At 38.4% G+C, this 26,296-nt stretch overlaps 1 protein-coding gene and 1 long non-coding RNA gene across 2 annotated transcripts; one reads left to right on the top strand and one right to left on the bottom strand.

Annotated features, from left to right (window-relative positions):
• Positions 1-7,908: 7,908 nt before the first annotated feature.
• Positions 7,909-9,932, bottom strand: LOC119989758 (cytochrome P450 71D9-like). Its single transcript, XM_038835447.1, has 2 exons — positions 8,983-9,932; positions 7,909-8,673 (listed from the first exon to the last, which is right to left on the bottom strand). Exons 1-2 carry the CDS (start codon positions 9,880-9,882, stop codon positions 8,050-8,052), a joined length of 1,524 nt encoding a protein of 507 aa, XP_038691375.1. The 5' UTR covers positions 9,883-9,932; the 3' UTR covers positions 7,909-8,049.
• A 12,708-nt stretch (positions 9,933-22,640) lies between these two features.
• LOC119989762 lies at positions 22,641-25,192 on the top strand. Its single transcript, XR_005465893.1, has 3 exons — positions 22,641-22,801; positions 22,895-22,977; positions 24,681-25,192. It is a non-coding gene; the product is annotated as an uncharacterized LOC119989762 (long non-coding RNA).
• The last annotated feature ends 1,104 nt before the right edge of the window (positions 25,193-26,296 follow it).

The raw sequence follows: 26,296 nt of genomic DNA, 5'->3' as shown, positions 1-26,296 counted from the left end.
AAGTACTCTTTTAACTCCCTGCCAATGAGTGTTAGTGGGATGTTGAAGGAACTGACTGAGGTTGTTGACGATAAAGGAGATGTCTGGTCTGGTGTGTGTCAAGTATTGGAGAGCTCTTAAGGTGCTTCTGTAAACTGTGGGGTTGACCATGAGATCACCAGTATGGGAGGTGAAGTGTTTACCAACAGCAGCTGGGGTAGGACAAGGTTTGGTGTTCTCCAGACTTGTTTTTCTCGGGAGCTCCTCAATATATCTAGTTTGAGTAAGAAACATACCAGTCTCATTTCGCTTGACTTCTACTCCAAGGAAGTGGTGAAGATGTCCCATATCTTTCAAAGCAAACTTGTTGTTCAGTCGTTGAATGAATTTTTCCAAGGACTGAGGATTGTTGCCAGTGACAATCATGTCATCAACATATATTAGGACCATGAGAATTTGTGTGTCATTTTTGAAGAAGAACAGAGAGGGGTCACATTTGGAGTTTTGAAAACTCCATTCAAGCAAGGTTCTTCTCAGCTGCTCAAACCAGGCTCTTGGAGCTTGCTTCAGCCCATAGAGAGCCTTGTTGAGTTTACAGACATGGGTTGGTACTTTGCTGTCCACAAAGCCCTCAGGTTGCTGCATATATACTGTCTCTTGAAGGTTTCCATTCAGGAAGACATTATTGATGTCCAGTTGTCTTACAACCCAATTATTGGACACAACAATGGTCAAAATAATTCTTATAGTGGAGGCTTTAACTACAGGGCTGAATGTTTCATTGTAGTCAATGCCTGGTGTATGATGGAACCCTTTGGCCACAAGACGTGCTTTACATTTCTGAAAACTCCCATCAGCATTCAACTTGACTTTATAGACCCACTTGTTGCCCACAAGATTATAGGCTGGAGAGTAAGGAACTAGGTCCCACGTTTTATTTTTTTGAAGGGCTTTAAACTCATCTTCCATAGCTGTCAACCAGTGTTCAGATTGAATGGCTTCTTGTGTGGTTCGAGGTTCAGTTGGGATTTGAGAAGTTGAAACAGTAAACAACTGGTATTCAGCAGGAAACCTTTTTGGTTTGTGAATTCCAAACTTGGCTCGTGTTTGTATTTGGTGGACAGGGGTGGCTGTTTCTGAAATTTCTGAGAACTGGGTTACTTCAGCATGATCAGATTGTGCGTGAGCTGGTAGTGAACCTGAAATCATAGAGGGTACAATACTACTCTCGAGGACATTTGAACTAGATGGTTCAGATATGGGAGAAATGTTAGTTATTGAGTTTTGCTCACCTTCGGATACTGTCTTGGCTCCAACGAAAGTGTCTGATGCTCCAAGGTCAGCTTGTTGAATGGCTGCCAAGTTTGAAGGGAATAAAGTGGGTTGGACGTGTAAGGAAGACTCGACAGGACGTAGCAAGGAGTTTGGATTGATAACAACATCTGACTGAGTTTGTTTGGTATTGAGGAAACCAGAATGGAAGGGAAATTCAAGTTCGTTGAATGCTACATGTCTGGAGATGTATAGTCTACCAGTAGAACTTAGGCACTTGAAACCTTTGTGGGAGTCACTATATCCAAGGAACACACATTTGGTAGAATGAAATTGAAACTTATGTGTTTGGTAGGGTCTTAGACAGGGAAAACAAGAACACCCAAATGTTTTGAGAGATTTGTAGTCTGGTCGTTTTCCAAAAAGTTTTTCTAAGGGTGATTGGTTGTTCAGAACAGGAGTAGGGAGACAATTAATAAGGTATGTTGCTGTCTCAAAGGCTTCCCACCAGAATTTGATGGGTATGTGAGCTTGAGCAAGAAGGGTTAACCCAGTTTCAGAGATGTGTCTGTGTTTTCGCTCTGCTCTCCCATTTTTGAGCTGAAGTGTGTGGGCACGGATGTCTAAATTCAACACCATGTTGCTTGACAAACTCATTGAAAGCCCTAAACTCACCTCCCATATCAGATTGTAGGCATTTAATTTTTCTATCAAATTGGTTTTCAACCAAGTTTTTGAATTGAACAAAGACGCCAAAAGCTTCAGATTTGAGTTTCAAGGGAAAAATCCAGGTAAATCGGCTATGATCATCAAGAAAGTGTATATAATATCTATAGCCTGAAGTGGATGGAGTGGGTGCCGGTCCCCATAGATCAGTGTGAATAAGATCAAGAATGTTTGAGGCATGAGATTCAGACAATTGATAAGGAAGTAAATGGGATTTCCCATACTGACAGGCATCACAAAAAACAAGGTTGGAATTGAAATCAACTTTCTCATTGCAAATGGTCAAGATTTGAGAAAACCTTAGTAGAGGGATGGCCTAATCTCCTATGCCAAACCTCTTTTGAAGAAACAAAAGGACCATAGCTGTTTGAGTTTACAGACTCAATATTTTTGGAATTCAAAGACATAGTACGACAAAGAAAAGCTTGAGGTAGAGCTGAATTGATGGCAGCAGGTAGATCAAGCTGGTATAGACCATTCTTAAGCTTCCCTTTGAGCAGCACCACTCCCATCAGATTGTCCTTGACAACACAACCAAGTGAGTTAAACACAACAGAAACATTATTCTGAGAAGTAAGTTGGGAGATACTAAGCAGATTCTTTTTTATATCAGGGACATGTAAGATGTTACGGAGTGATAGATTTGTTCTAAGTCTTGTGGGTAATTGAGCACAACCAGTTTGCAAAATTTTTAGTTTATGACCATTGCCAATAGTTAGAGAATCCTTACCAAGAAATTCACTTCCGTGGCTGAGATTGTTAGAGTGGCCTGTCACGTGGCTGCTTGCACCACTATCTGCATACCAGGCAGGATCATAATTCATCTCAGGTGAGACCATGTAAGCAGAGTGTTGGTGAATGTTTGCTTGAGGGTTGCTGGCGGATGGCTCTCGTGCATTGCCCATATAGTTGTTGTCAAACCTGAAGTAGCAAACAGCGGCAGTAAGACCCATTTTGCCACAGACTTGGCAGATGGGTCTTGAGTTTCCTCCTGATCTTCCACTCTTGCCATTGGATCGACCATGTCGTCCTCTGTAATTGCTGTTGCCAGAAGGCCTGTTATTGTTCTGGTTCATGTGATTCCTGCCTCTGTGTTGATTCATTGAAGGGTTTGCACTAGCAAAGTTGGCACTTGCTTGTCCAATGCTCAAGTTGGACATCCCACCATGGATTTGCTCCAAGCGACGCTCGTAGCTCAATAAGGTAGATTGCAGTTCCATCCACCCCACATGTTCTTTTTCATTCAGCTAACATACCACAGGATTGTATTCCAGGGAGTCAAGCCCTGCAAGGACTTGAGAGGCCAAGTCTTCATCATCAACAGAGTGGCCAGCCAAGGTCAGATTGTCTGCTAGTTTCTTCATTGTTTTCAAATATTCAGACATCGTAAGACCACCCTTTTGCATTCTCCGAAATTCCTTCTTGTAAAAGACGATATTTGATCTTGTTTGGACACCAAACAGAGTCTTCAGGTCATCCCACAGATCTTTGGAGGTTTCTCTTCCCAGAACCTCTGAAGCAACTTCCATATCAATGGAGTTGTAAATCCATCCAAGTAGATTTTGATCTTGTGTAACCCAGTTATCATATGCTGGGTTCAGTCGTACTTCGACACCAGTTGCGTCTTCTAGCGCGCTGGAAAGGTGTTCAGGTGGGCAGGGTTTCGTGCCAGTGATGAACCCTTCTAGTCGATTTCCTCTTATAACAGGGAGTATCATACTCTTCCACAATAAGTAGTTTTCATGGTTCAGTTTGACAGAACAGAAGGAACCAAGTGGATTACCTATGCTTGACTGGAGTTTTAGACCATTAGTGTGGCCGAGAAAAGTCATAGCGCTCTCTTCAATCTTGAGAGAACGAGGAGTGAGATCTGTCTTGGGTGTTGATGCACTCTTCGCGGATCCGAGAGAATCGTCAGCGGCGTTAGCCATAGTTGCTTCGATACCAAGTGAAGAAAGTGAGAAAGTATAATTTTGTATTTTGCCAAGCTTGCGGCTGCAAGCACATGTACAGAGTATATATAGGTACACGGTTTGGGTGCCCTAATGAACAACCAATCAGGACAAGCCACATGGCTATGATATAAACAAAAACATGCGGAAACATGTACAAATACACTACAGTATAATTTAGGAAGGTTTCGTGACACAGTGCTCTGTCTTTTGTACGCGATGCTTCCCCAAAGATTTTTCATCACATATTCCAGAAATTCATTAGCTGCATTTGTCTGCATCCATTAAACGTCCACAATTATTATCATGAAGCAATTATAAAAATCAAAATCAAAGTAATTTTAAAACATAAAATTGTAATTCCTCTATTCATTTTCATGTCTCTAAATTAATTGAAAGAATTGTAAGATCACAGAGCAAGAGAATCCAAAAGATTTAACTATATGAGTTTAATGTGAATAGGTGATACCTAACTACTAAGTTTACACCACCTACTCCAACGGACCTTATAAGTTTACACTCAAAATTTAATGAATAGACAAGAAATGACATTTACTTTTAAAATATGAAATAAAAAATTGTTAAGTTTACACCACTACTGATAAACAAAACCATAACTTTCCACCGAGTTCAAGAAGATCCAACCAACACATCATTTAATTTCAACCCACCACCCTCTTGCCTAGCATTCTGGCCACAAAGCACACCCAAGACAACTCAAATCAGATTAAAATATATATTAATCAGTTTAAATCCTCATTGGGATTCTCTCTCGATAGAAGCCGTATAAATATTACAAGATTTGAGCTGTCAACGGCTATAAGGGTGACAAGACTAAAAAGAAAAATATTTCTTTGAAATAGAAATGATAAAAGAATGGGCCCATTAAGAATAAATAAATGACAAGCCCAACTAAAAGAGGGCCACTAGAGGAAGTAAGCCCAAGACAAAAAGCCTTAGCCACCACTTGATGAACTGGAGAAGAACACGATGCTAGGGCTACTTATTCCCGAGAGTTTTTCAAAGGTGCCAAGATTGCACTGCAAGATGAGGATGTAAGGTGAATATCTTATCAGACACCACTATATCGTATCGCTTTGGGCATTAAAATGTCTTGGGTTGGCACTGCTGGCGATTTTTGTATTTTCTCAACCAATTATTTTCTTCTCACTCGTGCACAGTTAACAAAGCATCTAATGTCTAGCGTTGACATGTTGTTCAAAAATCAGCAAGCACAAATTTCTGGACTTTTTGGGTAACCGAGGACGATATCGTATAAGTTTGCATTTTGAATATTTGATGTGGACCTAAATTCAAGTCATCGGATCCATGCACACAAAATTTTTTCACCCGACGACATGATAAGTTGGGCGAAAGCCGAGGCGTGGACGCAATGATATTGCTACGTCCAGTGGGAATCGAACTTAATACCTTTTAAGTACATACGAGATATCAGCCAATGTAGAGTTTAGGCTCATATCAGATATATTTTGTTTGATGCTAGAAGGAGGTTGTGTCCTGGCATGACGTTCGGTCTTGCAAATGTTGAGTTTCCACTTTCACAACTGTTGTACCATTTTGACTAGAATCTCACTGGTGGAATGAAGCATGAAGATCTCAACATGATTGAAAACTTCGATGTAACAATGAGAGCAAGAGATGACCTATACTTATGGGGCATTTGGTTGATAATTGTGTGAGGCGAGCATGAGATGAGTGCGAGGTGAGTGTGAGATGAGTACGAGGTGAGCATGATCATGTTTGGTATAAAATAAAGAGTAAGCATGAGTGTGAGAATATTAATAGTACAATTTTCATATTACCCTTTTTTTTTTAGAAAATAAAACAATATTTTATAATAAGGATAAAACAAAATGTATTTTACACATCAAAACTCATTCTCTCTTGTAGAGAATAGTCATTCTCACCATTTTGGTGAGCTTGGCTATTCTCCACAAAGGAGAATAGAGGGTGGAATGAGTTTGGGATTCCACCCTCTAAAACTCAACCAAACAAGAGAATATATAATCTCGCCGGAGGTGGCCGGATCGACACAATTTATATAACCAGTTGATAACAAGCACAAGGTTCCTTGGTGGATCGTCTCAACACACCTCTTTTGTGTTCTTGTTGGTTTATCTGTAATATTAATGTTCTTGTAAACTATTGTGTGAATGTGTGCTTTTTTTTTGTACTTATAAAATGTTGTCTTTGTGAGGTCGAAGTTTTTATGTTTTAGTCAATGTTTGTGTAATATTTTAATATTTGGAGCACGAGGTGGAAGTGTCTTTGTTAGTGTTATGGCCTTCCAAAATGTTAAATAACCCAATTTTTTTTAATCCAAGTAAAAAGTATTCATATTCACGAATTGCATTGAAAAGAATGGTATTACATTGTTTTTTTACTAAGAATGAATGATATTGCACTGTTTTTTTGCCATACAAACCTATGATTATATTTTTTATTGCACATAGACATGCAATTACATTTTTTTTTTGTCAAATTTACAAAACAATGTAAATTGTCAAATTTATCAAAATAATGTAATTTCCAGAACAAATGTAAATTGTCAAATTCCTGAACTATGTAAATTGCCAAATTTATCAAAACAATTAATTTCCAATTTTTGTCATATATAAGCTAGAGAAAAAATAGTTAAAGAATAACAAGGGAACAATGTGTAACAATGTCAAACACATTATTTTCAATACAGTGCAACTTCCAAAATATGAAGAAAAAAAAGTGAGAAAACAAATTACATTGTTGCTGGAGGTGGAGGTGGCAAGAGACGTTGCTGGAGGTGGTTGGATGCACGGATCGACGAATTATATTATTTTTAAACAATGTAATTTGAACTGGGTTGCCGGATTCCGGCAGCTATCTAGCCGAAAAATGGGTGGGTAAAGTGTGCCTTGATGTGTAGAGTCCAAATATGGAGATGTCGCTGGAGGTGGCCGGATCGACACAATTTGTGCCGCGATTGCCTCTTCCTTTGGGTGCTTTTTTCCAATGATAGGAGCAACGATGGGTGGTGTGGAGGGTAGGAAAATGATCGTGGTGGTCAAACGCTTTCGTTCGGTGGGTCGACAGCTCTTATCAGTGGCCGGACGGAGGAGCTCTGGTAGAAATTGGTGGTGCTCGTGAGAGTTGCAGGGAGAAAATGAGAGAGGAGAGAGAAAGGGGAAAAGAGAAATAAAGAGAGAGAGAGAGAGAGAGAGAGTGTGTGTCCCTTTGTATAGAGACAAAATTGGTGATGTGGAATCTTATGTGGCATGCCACATCAACTTGGGTTAACTTGGGACCATTTTTGTTGAGTCATTTAGCAGCTTCGTATGGCCTTATGGGAGACTTTTCCATATGTTATTTTATATGTTTTAATGTCATTGACACATTGTTGAGTGAAGTCTTTGACTTGTTTGATATATTTTATTTTTCTATGGTGTAAAAAGTTGGTGAAGTTTCCTATCAACACAGGGGACAATAAGAGTGTAACTTAGAGATAATTCTTGGAAACAACATCTCCGTATAATTATGTGAGGGTAAAATATGTGTACAACCGTTTGTCTTTAGCTACAATATGGAACATTGTGCAAAAGCTTTATGGCATTCATCAACATTAAAGGAAATTAAGGAAAACAAGCATTAATAGACAATCCTACAATATTTGTGACAACTTATATATAACTTGTTTGAGTTATGTTTTTTCCTAACCACTTGGATGATTACCTAGTAGTGAATCTCTCTGAAGCCAAACCATATGGACTCTTGTGGGATCAATACTATTGTAGCCACGTGTTGGACTCTGACACCACTTAACCTATCATTGGGTAGGAAATTTCTGTGGACGCAGGCCTGACTGTCTGGGTTTAGACACATATCAATGTCCAAATATTTTTTCCCTTTGAAATGCATAATTTAGCAATGTAGCTTGTCATGTAAGTTGTTGTCTTAATTAAAATAAAATTGTTGTTTGAGAGTGTATGAGAAATCTTCTTTTATTGGAATTAGTTGCATTACAATAACATTCTAGTCCCTTGTCTTATAGACATCCATGGTAAAAACAAGTATTGATAGCAAAAGAAGCTGGAAAAACAACATTTAGAATAGTTTACTTTTAGTTTCACTCCACAATATCAGGATGATAAGGAATGGGAATCAAGTAGAGATTCCTTTTTCTTCCAACTGTAGAAGCAAAATTCTCAGTCATGTCCAGTTCTTCATATTTGACATTATCAGGGAGTTTCCAATCAAAATGGAACAACAGATTTGCAAGTGGAAATTCAACGTTGGCGATTCCAAACGACATTCCTGGACACATCCTCCTTCCAGCGCCAAATGGGATGTACTCAAAACTAGTCCCCTTGTAGTCTATTGAACTGTTGAGGAATCGTTCTGGATAGAACCTCTCAGCTTCAGTCCAATGATTCGGATCTCTTCCGATCGCCCAAGCATTGATGATGACTCGGGATTTCGCCTGTATTTCATAGTCGTTTATAGTACATTTCTCCCTGCATTCTCTTGGAATTAACAATGGAAGAGGTGGATGTAATCTCAGAGTTTCTTTGACAACCAACTTCAAGAATTTTAATTCTTCGAGACCTATTTCATCGACATATCCTTTTGCACCAAAGACTTGCCTAACTTCTGTTTGTGCCTTTTCCATCACTTTTGGATTCCTCATCAGCTCTGATATTGCCCATTCCATAAATGTAGATGATGTCTCACTCCCACCAATAAAAATGTCCTGAAAGATGGTTTAACTTGAATTGGTTAGGATCATTTGGGATGAATTTTCTAACGTGGTATTGGAGAAAAGTCTCGATCCAGTTGGATGTGACTTCTATCTATCTATTTGTTGGGTCTGGCATAACCCAGCCCACAAGTGTGTGAGAGTGTCATTACTAAAAATCTCATATCGGATTGGCATAACCCAATCGAGTGATTTATAAACAAAGATAGTGTTTGAACTGAATTTTCTAACAGATAGTAATCAAATAGCAAAAAAAAAAAACAACAACAAAAAAAAATCAATTCACACCATATATGTACTAACCAGTATAACTGCTTTGACATTGTCAACTGTAAATTGGATCCCAAGTTCTCCATTTTCTTGAAGATTCAAAAATACATCTAGCAAATCATCATCCGCTGCATCTTCACTAGAATCAACCTTCTTTAGTCTATGTTCTTCGATGATTTTTTGGAGGATCGTGTCGGTCTTTTTATGCAGTCTCTTAAGTTTAGTCCTCATGCCACTCATCAATTGAAACAATTTAACAGAAGGGAAGAGATCTGCAAAGTTAAAACCAGCACCCACCTCTACAGTTTCTTTTAACAGTGGTATAAATATTTCATGATCTTCAGTTCTCCCACCAAAGGCCGCTCTCGACGTGATCTCATACGTTAAAGAGATTAACATCTCACTAAGATTGATCTTTGATCCTGCCTTGGAATGAATTGAATTAACAAACTCCTTTACCTCTTTTTCCCGAATTGGGATCATCGCTTGCACCCTCCTTGCGCTTAGCAGCTCCAATGTGCAAATTTTCCTCATTTGCCTCCAATATTCTCCGTACGGTGCATATCCAATGTCAGAAGAATTGTATGATATGATCTGTGCTGCAATGAGATAAGGCCTATCAGCGAAAGTGATGTCATGGGTTTTCATTACTTCTTTCGCAACTTCTGCAGAAGAAACAATGATGTTGGAGAGTTCTCCAAGTTGAAGATGCATAAGAGGTCCATATTTCTTCGCCAAATCGCGCAGGCGGTGATGAGGTAGAGAGCAAATGAATTGGTGCATATTTCCTAGCAGAGGTAGCTTCCACGGACCAGGAGGCCGTGGGCTTGCGCCCGAGTTGTTTCTCTTTGATTTTTTCGATATTCTGAAAACCATAAACAAGAAAACAAAGAAGGTAAGAAGTACTGGAAAAGAAGAAAACTGAAGATCCATGATGAGAAAGCAGGGGATGTTCTAAGTGTAGGTCGGAGTTTCGCCCTATTTAAAGCAGGTTGTGGATCCTTGGCCTGTAGAAAGAAAGAAAAAAAAAAGGATTCCTTTTTGTCATTAATTAGTTCTCTTCATTACTAACAATGAATTATACTGTTAAAATTTAGAATTTTATCTTTCACTGAAGAAAAATCAAAGGACACCTAGGTGTGTTTGGATTGAGGGATTTGGAAGGAAGGGAAAGTAAGGGAAATAAAGTTTCCTTCTAATTCCATTGTTTGGATAGTTTATTAAAAATTAAGGGGAGAGATTTGAGGGGATTTGGGAGGAAGATTTCTTTAAATTTTTGTCAAAATTCTTTCTCTCCAAAATGGAGTCATTTGGAGGGAAGGGATTACTAATTAATGCTCGGTTTGTTTGGAGGAAAACTAACATCTCATGGAAAATATATCTCAAGGAAATAATTATCATGGAAAAACAACTAGTTTCTAGTGTTTGGACAAAAAAATTGCTAATGTTTTATGTTGTTTGTTTGGTGAAAAACATAAATTTGAGGTACAACATTATTATTTTCTATAATGTGTGTATACATATACTTACCAATGTATCAATACATAGCAACTATAAGACGTAAATATTAAATTCTATTTTGAGACAATAATCCAACAAAATACAGAATAATTCAACTTCTTTTATGTTTTTTTATATACAAATACATTCAATATTACTTCATTTCACTATATATGTGGATTTGTATATAATTATAAATGGTCGGTGTACACAAGTATATGCTCAGTACATTCTCTAATAAAATATCTTCACAATAACAGTAATATAACTTGTTAAAATTAATATTTTCTAATTAAGATTTTTCATACATATACATATAAGATGTATAATTTTAATGTCTTATTATATATATAAGGTACAATTTTAATTGACCTAAAAGTTCCTCCGGGTCCCACGTGACATTGAGCAAAAAATTGTCTTCATTTAATGTCTTATTATATGTATTTATATATATGTATTTATATACTGTACTATATATAAAAGATATAGTTTTTTTAAATCACCTTAAAAAGCCTTCCATATATACTTTTAGCAAAATTAGCTTAACAATAAGTTTATTATTGTGGGGAAAACAACATCTCAAGGATAATAAGGGAAGTTGTTTTCCATCTTACAACTCCTTATATTGAGTTGACTTATTATAAATTTTGTTTGACTAATTTTGTTTTCTTATCTTCAAACACCACAAAGTTAGGAAAACAATTTCAGGAGGTTGATTTTCAGTCAAATAAACGGAGCATAAGTCATTTATAAGTTAAATATCTATTTTACCCTTGTACATAATATTTTAACATAAAAATAAGGATAAATTAGTAAATTAAACAAATTTTCTTTCCTTCTTTTTTTTATCTACCCAAACATGGGAGAGGAAAAAATAGTCCCCCTTCCCCTCCCTTCCCTTCTCTCCCTCTCCCCTCCCTTCTCTTTCCTTCCCCCCAAATCCCTCAATCTAAACACACTACTAATGTCTAACATTTTTTGTATTTTGTCAACAAATGATCTTCCTTCACTCTTGCATATTCAACAATGCATTTAATGTTTGGCATTGACATGTTAAGCACAATTTTCTCCACTATCTTATTGCTGCAAGCTATCTTTTTTGTTTTAAAAAAGGCTTTTATTAATGCAAGCTATCTCTTAAAAAAGGCATTTCTTGTCAACAATAATATTATACATCGGATTGCACCTCTCAAACAATGATGCGTTTTCTTGCTTAAGAACGAATGACAACGACCCATGAAAAATAAATCATAGCGGGCCCGTGGCCCAGAATAGACAACATTTTTGATGTGCTTCCAAAATGATATTCGAGCAAAGGCTCGTCCATCCATTTTGACATGGCATTTACCTATCCACTTGTTTGGTCTAACATAACCCAACCTACTAGTGATGTGGACTAACATAACTCAACCTATAATTGTGAGAGAGTGTCAAGACTAATATCTCACATCAAATTAGTATAACCCGACCCAGTAGTATATAATAGCATCTCACACATGGTTGAGATTATTCAAAGCATAACAATCAAACATAAACATAGCAGGTATCACTCTCCATCGAGTGATACATACACTGGACAAGACGTGCTAACTAGTTGTTACTTTGCAAACTGGTTAGTGAAGTCTATATATCAGATTTTTTAAGGTCAAGGAAAGAAGGGATGCCATTCTATGACCGCTGTTAATTGCCAGCAAAGAAAATTGTCCATCGAGTGATAACACCCCTATGTTGACGATATTAACCCTTACCTCAAATCAATCATCTGACGTTATTAGTTTACTTAGTCAATACCTTTTATAGCTTACATCCTATCAATCACCTCGTAATCTCCTTGAGACACACACTAATTATGACAATAGATTCGAAACTGTGAAGAAAACAGAGAAAAATAATTGTGTATGGTGTTGAGAAAATTGTGTATTCATTTACGTCTATGTTAGTGATATATATAGGAGAAGAAAACCTTTTGTACACTTACTTTTAGCACTAAGTCATGCCTAAACAATGGCAAACAACTAGAAACATTGCCTAATTTATGCATGCATTTAAGGTAATGGAATCAATAATATATTCTCCTTGATATCCTCCTTAACATCCTCCTTGATATCCTCCTTAATATCCTCCTTAACATCCTCCTTAATACTCCCCCTCAAGTTGGAATAGATGTTGACTATGCCCAACTTGCTAAGTAAGATGGAAAATTGTGGGACACCTACAGCCTTCGTGAAAATGTCTGCCGGTTGCTTCGAGGTCGAGATGTGAAATGTCTTGAGTAAACCGGCCTGAATTTTTTCTCTTACAAGGTGACAGTCAATCTCTATGTGTTTCGTTCGTTCGTGAAATACTGGATTTGACGCTATATGTAATGCTGCTTGATTGTCACAATACAACCTAGCTGGTTGTGGATGCTTAATTCCAAGATCACATAGAATGTACTTTAACCAAGTTATTTCACAACATGCCGAAGCCATGGAACGATACTCTGCTTCCGCGCTTAAGCGGGACACTGTGTTTTGTTTCTTAGTTTTCCAAGAGATCAGTGATTGTCCGAGGAACATGCAATATCCTGTGGTGGAACGACGTGTGTCTCGACATCTAGCCCAATCCGCATCGTAAAAAGCATTCAGCTGTATCGGACTAGTGGCAGAGAATAAAATACCTTGTCCGGGGGCTTGCTTGATGTACCGCAATACTCGGTAAGCTGCTTCCAGATGTGGAGTACGGGGCTTATCCATGTATTGGCTAAGAATATGGACAGCATACACTAAGTTTGGGCGAGTAAGTGTCAAGTATATCAACCTTCCAACAAGTCTTCGATAAGAAAAAAGATCACTGATACACTCTCCATCAGTTTTGTTGAGGGATAAATTTTGTTCCATAGGAGTGTTGACTGACCTAGCAGCAAGGTAGCTTGCATCCTCTAGTATTTCAAGGGCATATTTACGTTGTGAAATAGCAATCCCCTTGCTAGAACGTGCAATCTCTATGCCCAAGAAATATTTCAACTCACCGAGATCCTTCAACTTAAATTGTCTCATGAGACCATTTGTAACTTCCTCAATGTCTTGCAGACTATTCCCTGTGAGGATGACATCATCAACATAAACAAGAAGTGCAGTGAAGATGCTACATCGGGTTCGGATGAAGAGTGAATAGTCCGACTTAGATTGATGAAAACCAGCAAGTTTGAGTGCTGTAGACAATTTTATGAACCATTGGCGAGAGGCTTGTTTGAGCCCGTACAGAGATTTGTGCAACTTGCATACACGAGTCTCCCCCTTTTGTCCGAAACCCTGAGGTAGGGACATATATACTTCTTCCTCAAGATCGCCATGGAGAAACGCGTTATTGACGTCAAGCTGACGAAGATGCCAATGTTGGGTGACAGCCACGGCAAGAAAGAGACGGACGGTAACAAGCTTGGCAACCGGCGCAAAAGTCTCCCTGTAATCAAAGCCTTCAATCTGACTGTAACCTTTGGCAACCAACCGTGCCTTGTAACGTTCAACCGTGCCATCAGGATTGAATTTGATTTTGTAAACCCATTTGCAGCCAACAGGTTTCTTGTGCGGTGGCAGTGGTTGGAGGGACCACGTAGCATTTTCTTGGAGAGCCTGAAGCTCTTGGTCCATAGCATGACGCCATTGGGGGTCCTTGACAGCTTGGGAAAAGGTGGTGGGTGTTTTGATGGCTGAGATGGATGTGGCAAAGGCCCTGTGGGAAGGAGACAAGTTATCATAGGATATAACATGAGATAAAAGGTGAGAAGTACCTGCATGTCCAGCCAATGATGGAGGCGATGACGGTGGATCCCGAGTGGGCAATGAAACCTCCACATGGTAGTGTTGAAGATAACTGGGAGCATGGGTTGTTCGGCGTAGCCGAGGTGCGGGTGTGGAGGTGGGATTAGGGTGTGGCGGAGACATAATGGGGTCAAGTGTAGTAGTGGTGTCACTATGGAATGATGTGTTTGGTGGAATGTTAGGTGTGTTTGAAGGAATGGGCATGGCACTAGGTGCAGGTGTCGGTAATAGGTCAATAGAGACCATTGGAGTGGGAAACAACGTGGAATTAGGGGGAGGGGAAAGAGTGGCAGCGGAAGTAATGTAGGGAAATAATTGTTCATGAAAAACAACGTCCCGAGAGATGAATATTTGACCAGTTTCGAGATTGTAAACTCGGTATCCCTTGGTACCATATGGGTATCCAAGGAATAGGCAACGAATAGAACGGGCATCAAATTTAGTAGGACGAGTATGGTGGGTGGAGGCAAAACACAAACAACCAAACACACGTAAATGTGTATAAGAAGGTGTTTTGTGAAAGAGAATTTCGTATGGAGTTTTACCTTTAAGAACAGGAGTGGGAGTACGATTGATGAGATAAGCAGCGGTAAGGATGGAATCTCCCCAAAAAAAATTTAGGAAGGTTGGCTTGAAAAACTAAGGAGCGGGCAACATTTAGAAGGTGACGGTGCTTGCGTTCGGCTACTCCATTCTGTTGTGGGGTGGAAACACAAGTGGTTTGATGCATAATCCCTTTTTTAGAGTAGAAATTATGCATGGAGAATTCAGGGCCATTGTCACTCCTAATGACTTTGATGCGAGTAGAAAACTGTGTTTCAACATAGTTTATGAAGGAAAGAAGAGATCCACGTGCATCGGATTTGCTATGTAATAGATAAATCCAAGTACAAAGAGAAAAATCATCAACAATTGTAAGAAAGTATTTTGCCCCATTGAGTGATTGGATATGGTATCCTCCCCAAATGTCAACATGAATTAATTCAAATGGAACTTTCGTAGTAATAGAACTCAATGGAAAAGAGTTACGAGTTTGCTTGGCAAGAAGACAAATGGCACAATCATCAACTGAACAAAAATGAATATTTTTGGTAGACAAAGATATGGCCCGTAGGCTCTTATTAGATAAATGACCTAAACGTTGGTGCCATAAATGGGATGAGTTGGAAGGTGTAATTGTTGAGGCGGAATAACACCCAGATATCCTCGCAACGTCCAAGTAATAAAGCCCATTGCGCTCAGTTCCCATCCCAATCATCTTCCCCGATCGTTGGTCCTGAACAATGCAAGACACATCAGTAAAAATTGCAGAACATAGGGATGTTTTGGCTAATTTGGCTACTGAAATTAAGTTTAATCGGAATGATGGAACACATAAAACATTATAGAGCACAAGATTATCAGAAAACCGTATGGTGCCTATATGTGTTATGGGAGCCATGGCATGATTAGGCAGGTATACATGACGATTACGAATCGGTGTCTTGGTGGTCATAAGAGTCGATGAGCAGACCATGTGATCTGTAGCACCTGTATCAAAAATTCATTCCTTATGTGGAATAAGAGAGTTTGCACAAACTGTGTTACCTGAAACGTTGCTCATTGTAGTTGCCGCATTCACTTGACTAGCCATGTTTCCTACTTTTTTTTGATCAATAAGAGCAAGGAGATCATGATATTGATCTGCCGTGAGGTTGTAGGAAGGTGGTGTGCTGTCAGTCTTGTCTAGTTGAAAACTTACATGATAAACCTTTGAACGAGAATGAGAGTTTGTGATCAAATGATTACTCTTATCATCGTTAGAGTTGGCCCTCTTAAGCTTGCGGCAAATGTCGATTGTGTGACCTTTGTGTCCACAGTAGTCACATTTTAAGTGTGCCCGACAGTTTTCAGTGGAGTGACCAGTAAGGTGGCAACGATGGCAACGGATAGTGGAGAGGTGGGACAAAGGAGCTTTCCCTGTATGATTGAACCTTTCTCTAGCGGTGAAAGCTGCTGCCTCTGGTGCTTTACCCAGACCTTGTGAGGAGATGACTCGTTGTTTTTCGTCTTGATTGACAAGAGAGAACACTTTGTTAGCAGGAGGTAGTGGATCCATGAGAAGAATTTGACCACGTGCTGCTGCATAAACCTCATTGAGTCCCATAAGGAACTTGATGGTACGTTGTGTCTGTTGGTATTGATGTAGAGTCTTGGCAATATCCCCACTACAAGGTGGTAGAGGACAAAGTGCATCTCGTTTGTCCCAGAGACTTTTGAGCTTGGTGTAGTATTCACCAATGGTCATGTTGCCTTGCAAGCAATCATGGATTTCCTGCTCAATGTGAAAAAGGTACACACTGTTGGTGGTAGAGAGTAGTTCCTTTAGTTCATTCCAGACGGCAAGAGCACTATCATTGTACATGACGCTTTGTCCGATTGCAGGGGTTACTGTGTTGAGGATCCATCCTTTGACAAGAAGATCACAACGAGTCCATTGTTTTACCTCTGTCGTGGATCCCGTGATAGGTTTGGTCACGGTTCCATCGATGAAACCGTCTTTGTTCTTGGCAATAAGGGCCATGAGCATGGCATGACTCCAAAGAGGATAGTTCTCTTGATTCAGCGGTTGGGTCACCAGGATAAGACCAGGTTGGTCTGAGTGGTGAAGATAGAGAGGATCACTTGGATCATCGTGCCTATGGTTTTGCATCTTGGTTATCTCAGATTTTTCTGGGTCATTGTTGTCGATCTTTGCCATGAGTGTGGAGGCAAGGTGAAATAATGATTCGCAGTTGATGTTGTTTTATAGGAAGGGTGAAAGCCTAAGCTCCGATACCATGTGAAGAAAACAGAGAAAAAGAATTGTGTATGGTGTTGAGAAAATTGTGTATTCATTTACGTCTATGTTAGTGATATATATAGGAGAAGAAAACCTTTTGTACACTTACTTTTAGCACTAAGTCATGCCTAAACAATGGCAAACAACTAGAAACAGTGCCTAATTTATGCATGCATTTAAGGTAATGGAATCAATAATATATTCTCCTTGATATCCTCCTTAACATTCTCCTTGATATCCTCCTTAATATCCTCCTTAACATCCTCCTTAATAGAAACAATTAACTTTACTCTTGGAAAATACCATATTCAAGGGATTTACACCTAAACTCATTTGAATCCAATGAATTGCAAGATCTTTATCTTCGGTAATACAAATCATCCTCCAATGTAAAAGGAGGCATTCGACATCAGGTAAGAAAAGGAAGAACTTCACTCAGAAAATAATATACTTCTATTTGAGAGAAAACACTACATGTCCATAATTTATGCATCTATAATGTGTTCATAATTAGGTGACATGGGGAAGATGTACCAAAATGATATGTGTCCATAATTGTCCATAATCTAAGTGGCATGCTAACTCTAAATGGTCCCCACACTTTTTCCCATGCCACCTAGTTATGGTCCCCACATTTTCCCCATGCCACCTAGTTATGGACACATTATGAATGCATAAATTATGGATATGTAGTGCTTCCGATCATGCAATGTGTTGAAGGAAATTTTAAATGGAGCTTATTAGACACATTTCTATCACCCATCTCCATGCCCATGGGAAATTTCATAAGATCTAGCATATTCCATTGAGATATTGGGTTTGATAGTCAATCCATTGAGTCCCTCCCCTGGTTATGATCTCAAACCCCACATCGAAAGTATGAAATTATGATGTGGGGTTTATATGGGCATTGTGCTATCCAACCTCACAAAATAGCTCTTGGGGTGTAGCTCTCCCAAGGTTCATATCAATTAATATCAGAGGTTACACTATGTCTCTCAGTTGCAATCGTGCGGCGGGTGATGATGTCGACATAGCAATGTTCGTATGGGACTAGTTAGTGCTAAGCCACAAAGGTGGTGAAGCCAGTTCACCGAGACTAGCTGGTGGAAAGCCAACTTGCATGGGCGTCGGGGCAGCGGAACATGATGGAGTGTTACGATCTCAAGTCCTACATCAAAAGTATGAGATTCTGGTGCGAGGTTTCTATGGACATCGGGCTCTCCAACCTCACAAGTTGTATAATTTTCTGGTCAACTAATCAACAAAGATAAAAGTTGTATAATTTTCCCAAAAAAATGCTTTCTTCTAGGACATCATGGCTGATTGAGCTCACTGGCTTTAATCAAAAAAAGCTGCCTATCACTTATCTGGGCTGCCCATTGTCTATTGAGAGGAAGAGGGTTAATCTTTATGATAACTTAGTTGACAAATTCAAGTCTAAAGTTGCTAACTGGAGTGCTTCTCTGCCATCTACTGGAGGAAGATTAATCCTTCTAAAACATGTGTTGTCCTCTTTTTCCATTTACCTGTTTGCTGTCCTTTCTCCTCCTAGAAAGATTCTTCATGAAATAAATTCAATCTGTGCCAATTTCTTTTGGGGGAAGACTGAGTTTGGAAACAGGTTTCATTGGGTGGCTTGGAGGAAGATTACTAGGCCTAAGGCTGAGGGTGGTTTAGACATTAGAGATATTTCAGAAATGGTGGTGGCACAAAGTTGTAAGTTATGGTGGAAATTTAGACAAAACATGTCTTTATGGGCTTCTTTTATGCATCAAAAATATAGTAGGAATTGTCACCCCATTCAGGCTCCTGTTTCAAGTTCTATAACATGGAAAAGAATGTGTAGTGTTAGACAAGTGATGGAAAGAAACATTAAATTCATCATTGGTCAAGGTAAAGTTCATATGTGGAGGGATAATTGGTTAAGGGATGGCCCTCTGTCTGCCTTAATTCATATTAATCCAAATTGGCCAACTTCTGTTCTTAGTTTCATTTTAAATCATAAATGGGATGAAAATAAAATTAGACAGCTTATCCCTGATTTCATAGTGGAGAAAATCATCACTGAAATCCCTTCCCTATATGATTGCTCTGACAAGATGATCTGGATGCCTAATCAAAATGGTAACTTCACGGTTAAGTCTGCTTGGCATGTCACTAGGCAGAGTAATATTTTCAACCCAGTTTATGACTATATTTGGCATGACCTAATCCCAATCAAGATTTCCATCTTCATGTGGAAAGTCATAAATAATAAGATGTCTGTGGATGAAAATATTAAGAAAAATGGTATTAGTCTTGTTTCAAAATGCGATTGCTGTACTAATTTTCCTCAAGCTGAAACTGTGGAACATGTTCTGGTGGAAGGGACCATTGCTTGTCAAGTATGGTCTTTCTTCTGTAATTTTTTTGGTCTCAATTTCAGTAGCAATGCTCTTTTATTAAGACTTACAACTTGGTGGCAGCACAAAAACAAGACGTTAGTCATTGGGGCTTTGGCCTGCATGATTCCTGCTTTTATTTGTAGGAATTTGTGGTATGCTCGCAATAAATGTGGGTTTGAACAAACTCAGCTTACTAGTGGGCAAATTATTGAGGCAATTATTGATCAAATCAAAGTGCAATTCCAGTGCAAAGCCAAGACTTCGAATATGGATCTCAAAGATTCAAATGTTAGTCAGCTCTTCCACATTCCAATGAGAGCTAGCCAGCAGCAAACGTAAGGTTTCTATTCTTTACTGGAACCCTCCTCCTCACGATGTTACTATAATTAATTGTGATGGCAGTGCCATGAATAATTCTGGAGATTCAGGGGGTGGAGGTGTTATTAGAAGTAGCTCTAGCATTTTTGTGACTGCTTTCTCTAATTTTTATGACTCTAATTCCATTACCTTTGCTGAGATGATGGCTATATATGAGGGTATAAATCTTGCTGCTTCCTTTGGGCTCTCAAACTTGCTTGTTGAACTGATTCATTAATTGTTATTAACATTCTTTTTGGGAGCATGAGTTGCCCTTGGAATCTGATCTACTTGAAGAGAGCTATAGCCAAAAATTGTATGTCGCTGGACATCAGCTTCAAACATGTATACAGGGAGCTCAATGGTGCTGCAGATTTCCAAGCTTCCAACAGTAAAGTTTCTGTAGTCTATGACAGTTTCTATAATCTCCCTCCTACTGTTAAAGGTCTGCTCTAGATGGATAGGTTAGGGATCCCAGCTTTTCGTATCAGAAAATAGGCTTTTGTGGGTTTTCTGTCCGTTGTTGTGTGGTTAGTTGTGCTTTTGTTGTGTGTTTTTCTTCTTGTTGTCGAGGTCAGGTTCATGCCCCCCTCGTTTCTTGTAAGCTATCGAAGAGAGACTTTTTCTCTTCCTTGATTAATAGAACTCCGGGCTAAGCCCTTATCTTAAAAAAAAAAAGGAAATTGATAAACAACCCCCCTATTTTGAACCCCCTCCCCCTAGGTTGTCACTATTTGTCTTGTCATATCATGTCTTTTCATCATGTCTCATCTCATATACATACACATATATATAGATATATACATACATACACACACATATATATAGATATATACCTATATATATATATACTACGTGTGCGTATATATATATATACACACACACATATAGGGCAGAGAATATATATATACATTTATTAATTTAAATGTTTTGATTAAGATTATTTGTTTGCTTTTTTTAATTATTATTATTTTTTTAATTTTTGTGTAAAGAAGAGAAATTATATTTTTTTGAAATTAATTTCATAATTTTGTAAGACATAGATAATAATTTATTCAAGTACATGAATAAAAGCTTCAGATGAAGATTTGATGAATCCATATGAGTGCATGTACGCATCTAATCATTTCGCATACAGAGTCGCCCATGCAGTTGCACAAGTATGTTTACAGTGAACCCATTCGGGTGTGATGGGAGGCATTGGATAATTCCTTGTCAAACCAACTTTGACGTAGTGATTACCATTTACGTGCCCTATAGCAATGACAACGCGTAGATAGGGTGATGGAGGAGCTGTACGTAGTGGTAGATATGTCCAACTCTCTGCATGATGAAGAACATGCAATATCACATTGTATGCAGAAGCAATCAATAGACTCATATCTGGCATTGTCATCCAATGCTCAAATGGTGCTGCAACATCATCTTGAAAAAGGGGCTGGAGTCCATGAGAGAGTGGTGGATTGAATACATGAACGGTCAAAAAAAGGGGCTGACGAGTTTTACGATGCAAGGACGAATAAGCAAAAGGTGATGCTTTTGCAACGTAGACAATTTCAAACCATTGAAAAGTCATTCAACGGATGAGATTGGAAAAAATCATTAAAGTAGTATTGCAGTACCTTTTGATGGATTGATTGAAACTAGGAGGTAACTCTAGAGAAGGTAGGGGGGTTGGGATAGTGCTTCCCAAAAAAAAAACCTCACAGGTTAACTTTTGGGGTGTAGTTCTCCCCCAAAAGGTGTGCATACTTTTCTTGCTGAATTAGATGGTGTATTTGAACAAATCTATTGTCAAATTCCTGAATTAGAAATATGTCATTCAATGTCTGCCGTGAATATGTTTTACACGCAATGATGAATGGAGAACTTGAAAATTCTTCCTTTAAAGGAGTCATAAAACGGTAAATTATGAGAAACGTGTTCGTAGGAAATTATTAACACTAATTAGGGAAATTTATTGTAGGAAACTATTAACATTATATACAGTATATGTATGTGTACCGATTCATTGAGTGGTAAGAATAACAACTCCGAGAGAGGTTAACTGTAAAACCCCAAACTTTATGTAGGGGTGTAATTGAACTTAAATGAAAATCTTGGGGATAACAGAATAAGTTCAAGGAAATAGGGGCTAAAAAGTGGAATTCTTAAAGAATACCAACTATCTAAACCTTTTTTTGAGTACAAGTAGAATATACGACACACCACCAGATCAAACCTAGAAAAGTACAGGTGTCAACAGGCCCCACGCAAGAGGCACAAGTCGAGCCCACGCAGGAGCAAACTATCAAGCCCACGCAGGGGCAGACTAAGCTCACTCACCTCCTTATAAATATTCGGAGGAGATGATATTAGAACCCATGACCTCAGTCAGGGACATACAAAGTCATTACCACTCAACCAATGACTCATTTGCCCAACTATCTAAACCTAGTTTACATATAAATAGCCCTCTTAACTAATGGTCACAAAAATTTGTCCGGTCCGGATGACCGAATTTGTTTGACATGAATTAAACTAAGTTTGGACATAAAGTATATGTTCAAAATCTGGGTCTATACACAAAATTTTTGTCCGGTTTAAAATCAAGTTTGTGTCCAAACACAGAAACATTGTCCGATATACTTGTTTGGACCCTAACTCATATTAGATTATTGTCCGTTTTATTTGTCCGGATTAAAATCAATCTGGATTTGATCAATTAAGTACGTCTAAAATCCAATTCAGATTAAGGTCTGAACATGTAAATATTTCATAAACACGTGTTGTTGTCCGTCTCAAAATCAATATGGAATCAATTTTTTGCCACCCTTACTCTTAACCTTTTTCTTGTAGAATACCTAGACCTACAGTATTGGCAGTCGCCGTCATAGTTAATGAGGTGCCGAGACATCTTGGTGACAGGAAATTCTGGGAATTGAGATTGGTAGGAGGTGATTTGGGGGTAATGATTGAAGAGGAACCAAATTTCTTTTGGACTGGTATATCATGCTTGCCTTGATCTTCTGGTATTTTGTTCTTCGATGGGGCATGGGAATGATGTGTTGTTTTCTTTTTCTTGATCTGTGTACAAGTGACAGTAAAAGAATTAGAGGAGTAGAGGAGGTAGTGACCGAAACCGTATAAATTCATCGCCGGAGTAACTGCTGGGTTAAAGGTGAGAATTTCGTCCCCTTTGTTTGTTAAAATTTGGGTTCACGGGTGCTGGTCAGGAACTCAATTGGGGTTTTCTTGGGCTGAGTTAGATCACCGGATACATAGTCCGGCCGTGAAAAAAAACAAAAGGGGTGCACGACCCATCGGGTTCAGTCACCCATGGAAGGCCTCAGTCCAAGCGACCATCACGGTGGTGATCGCCGGTCTGAGGTGAAATAGACTCCGCCTGAGGCGACCTGCCTGTCGCCATTGGTGGAGGAGCCCTGCAACCGAGTTCGGTGCAGTGGCCCGTGGAAACCGAGTCATGCAACTCGGTAGCACGAGGGATGACCACGTAATAGGTGGATCCCAGGTGGGCTTGGCCTATGACAGTTGTCTTAGGCCTTTCTAAACATGTGGAGCCCATGACTATAGTCAAGGGCCTGAAGGCTTAGGATAAGTATGGGCCCGTGAAAGCTTTGGCCCAAATTTGGTCATGGTGATTGGTTATGCCACAAACGGAGTGGGCTATCAGGAAATATTTAGTGGCCCTTTTGACCACTTTTATAAGTGTTGACCGTGCGATATATTACCCATTTTAGCGTTGGGCCACCATATTGGGTTTGACCTATTAATAGCTTTTTGGGCTATTCCTTGTTAAATTAAATAAGTTGGCCCATTTGCCAATTAAAGGTTGACCAGCATGTTTGACCAAGTAAATAAATAAATTGGTCATTATATGCCAGATAAATAATTAAAATATCGAGAAAATTAATTTGAGATGTCTATTAAATTATTTTAGACAAGTTAATAACTTGTTATTCGCCGGTATATTTTTAGAAAACCGAGAAGATACAATAGATGCTAAATTTTATTTGCATTGCTATCGAGATAGGGGTTCCTTCATTCTTTGGCTTCTTGTGTCGACTATTTCTTTATTGGTATATATTCTGGTACATTTTGTTTCATGTACTGGTGATAATTAAATTTCTATTGTCATTTACAATAAGAATTATTTGTTATTAGTTGCATAGTATGATTCATTATTCACATGCATTTTGTATGGTTGTTTGTGGACATTGTGGTCGAGATTGATATATATAATTGCTACTTATGGATCACACTTTGTAGTGTTGATTATTATTGGGTATTGATAGTGAATTTGGACTTCGAATTGTAGATTTGCACTTCGGATCGTGGATTTGCACTTCGGGTAGTTGATCGGCTTCATCGGCTTCTGGGTCGTGTACTAAAACTTTGGACGTGATTGTAGTGCTTGATTTAATTTTCTATTGGTTTATTTGACTCATCGACTGATTCGATTATCATTCCTTTATTTTTTTGTTAATTGTTTATTATGTTATTGTGATATTCTTTGTTTACTGCATAATCTGATATTGTGTTATTTCTTATCTATTATCCGCTCATTTGATTGTTCTGGTCTACTTGTGAAACCCTATTTGTCACCTACATTAGGATTTATTCTACGTTCGGTTCTTGTGGATCAGATCCTTCTATCATTGTTGATTATCCCATTTTGGTATGTTGCATAAGACACGTGTGTTTAAATGGGATTGGGATTGTGTTGGAAATTTATTATTTTATATAAACATTTTATAAAACCTGCATATTATTTTTAGTATAGAACTATTTTCCAAGTTTTGGATTTGGGATACATGCGTGAAAATTTTACATGCAACATGTTGTGGTTTAATGTTTGTTTAGATGGACTGATCGTGGTTGGGAGTTGGGGATGGTTTGAGCGCCACAGCCTTCGATGGTGGTTTCAAACAGCTGTGTGCTGCCTTTGATTGTTATGAATGATTTTGAGCGCCATGACCTCCGATGGTGGTTCCAGACTGTCGCGTGCTGCCTTTGATTATTGTGGATGGTTTTGAGTGCCACGGCCTCCGATGGTGGTTTCGGACTGTCGTGTGCTACCTTTGATTGTTGTGGATGGTTTTAAGTGCCACGACCTCCAATGGTGGTTTTGGAATGCCGTGTGTTGCCTATTGTTGTGATGGATGGATTGATGTGTTGGATGGATAGTTGTGTTGGATGGGTTGTGATGTGTATGATTGTGTGTGTATATATATTGTATACTGATCCATAGTCATTGTTGAAATTGATTGTGGCATGATCATATGCATTATCATCGGCCATATTTATTGTGGTTATTTCGATTATTTGCTCTTTGTTAATGTAGAATTAATCTATTCTATATCTTGTTCGTTGTTTCGGTATTTGTTTGTCTCTCATTTTCATTGTTTGATTTTACTTTCTCGAGCTTACCACATAGGTATTCGGGTTTTTGTCGACTACCTACCCCTACTAGGCATTATAACTCACTATTTCTTATTTCCCACCTTTTTTACGTCCCCATGTCCCTCACACTTTCAGGTGAGTTTGTTGTGGGCGACCAGTTTCCAGCGGCGTAATCGTGATGACATGGATACTAGGTTATGTAGGGTTATGAGTAGTGTTTGTTAGGTTGTTGTCATTTCATCTTCAGCATATTTGATTTGTTTTGAACAGTTCTAGTATTTATTTTTAATAATAAATACACTTTGAGAAAAAAATTTTAGTGGACGAGATTAAATTTAATAATTTCTCAGACTCCTCCGGTACGAATCGTTACATGAACTCTCACCATTTCTAAAAGGAAATTTATTAACCAAAAAGATAGACATATATAATAGGGATATGATAACATTGTTCCACAATAACTCATAAAGTCAAGCACAAGGTTTGAATACAAAAACAATTGTGGGGTTATCAATGAGAACCACAAAACCAAAGTTGGAACTTTACATCACACGACAAAACAATAATAATAGAACTTCCTTTCATGTTGATGGCCTCACTCTCTCTAACTAAAAATAATAATCTCTCTAGTCCACCCGAGGGTGGTTATTATTGTTCATCATTAATTTAGATTCATCGTATACCCACACCTCGCACGTCTTTTATATTATAGTTAGTTGGAATAACTTTGAAATTCGAACTCTCGAATATGATTCTTCGAGAGTTATATATATATATATATATTTTGTGCAAGAAATAAATGAAGGTACATTTTAACTACATATTTTTTTTATGCATTATGTATGTACATGTATAATGCATAGAAATAATATGTTCATTTTTAAGGCCAAATCCAATAACTGTAATAATGATGCATAGAGAATAAAAAATTTATACATTACGCATGTACATGTATAAGGATAGAAATAATATATTTATTTATATTAAAAAATGATCATATACATGATATAATGTATGTGTTTTAAGACAAATGTATGTTATAAATATCCATCTATTTAAAGGGAAATGAATATACT

This window comes from Tripterygium wilfordii, chromosome 21 (assembly GCF_013401445.1).
Source record: "Tripterygium wilfordii isolate XIE 37 chromosome 21, ASM1340144v1, whole genome shotgun sequence".
Classification (NCBI taxonomy): domain Eukaryota; kingdom Viridiplantae; phylum Streptophyta; class Magnoliopsida; order Celastrales; family Celastraceae; genus Tripterygium; species Tripterygium wilfordii.
The sequence above is the reverse complement of the archived record's forward strand: the minus strand, read 5'-3'. Positions and strand labels throughout refer to the sequence as shown.

What these genes read in the sequence shown, in the direction of transcription:
- LOC119989758 (XM_038835447.1), bottom strand. Translation starts at nt 9,882, where the DNA reads ATGGATCTTCAGTTTTCTTCTTTTCCAGTACTTCTTACCTTCTTTGTT. An exon ending in ATGTCAAAGCAGTTATACTG is followed by an intron (nt 8,674 to 8,982) that starts GTTAGTACATAT and finishes ACCATCTTTCAG; the next exon opens with GACATTTTTATTGGTGGGAG.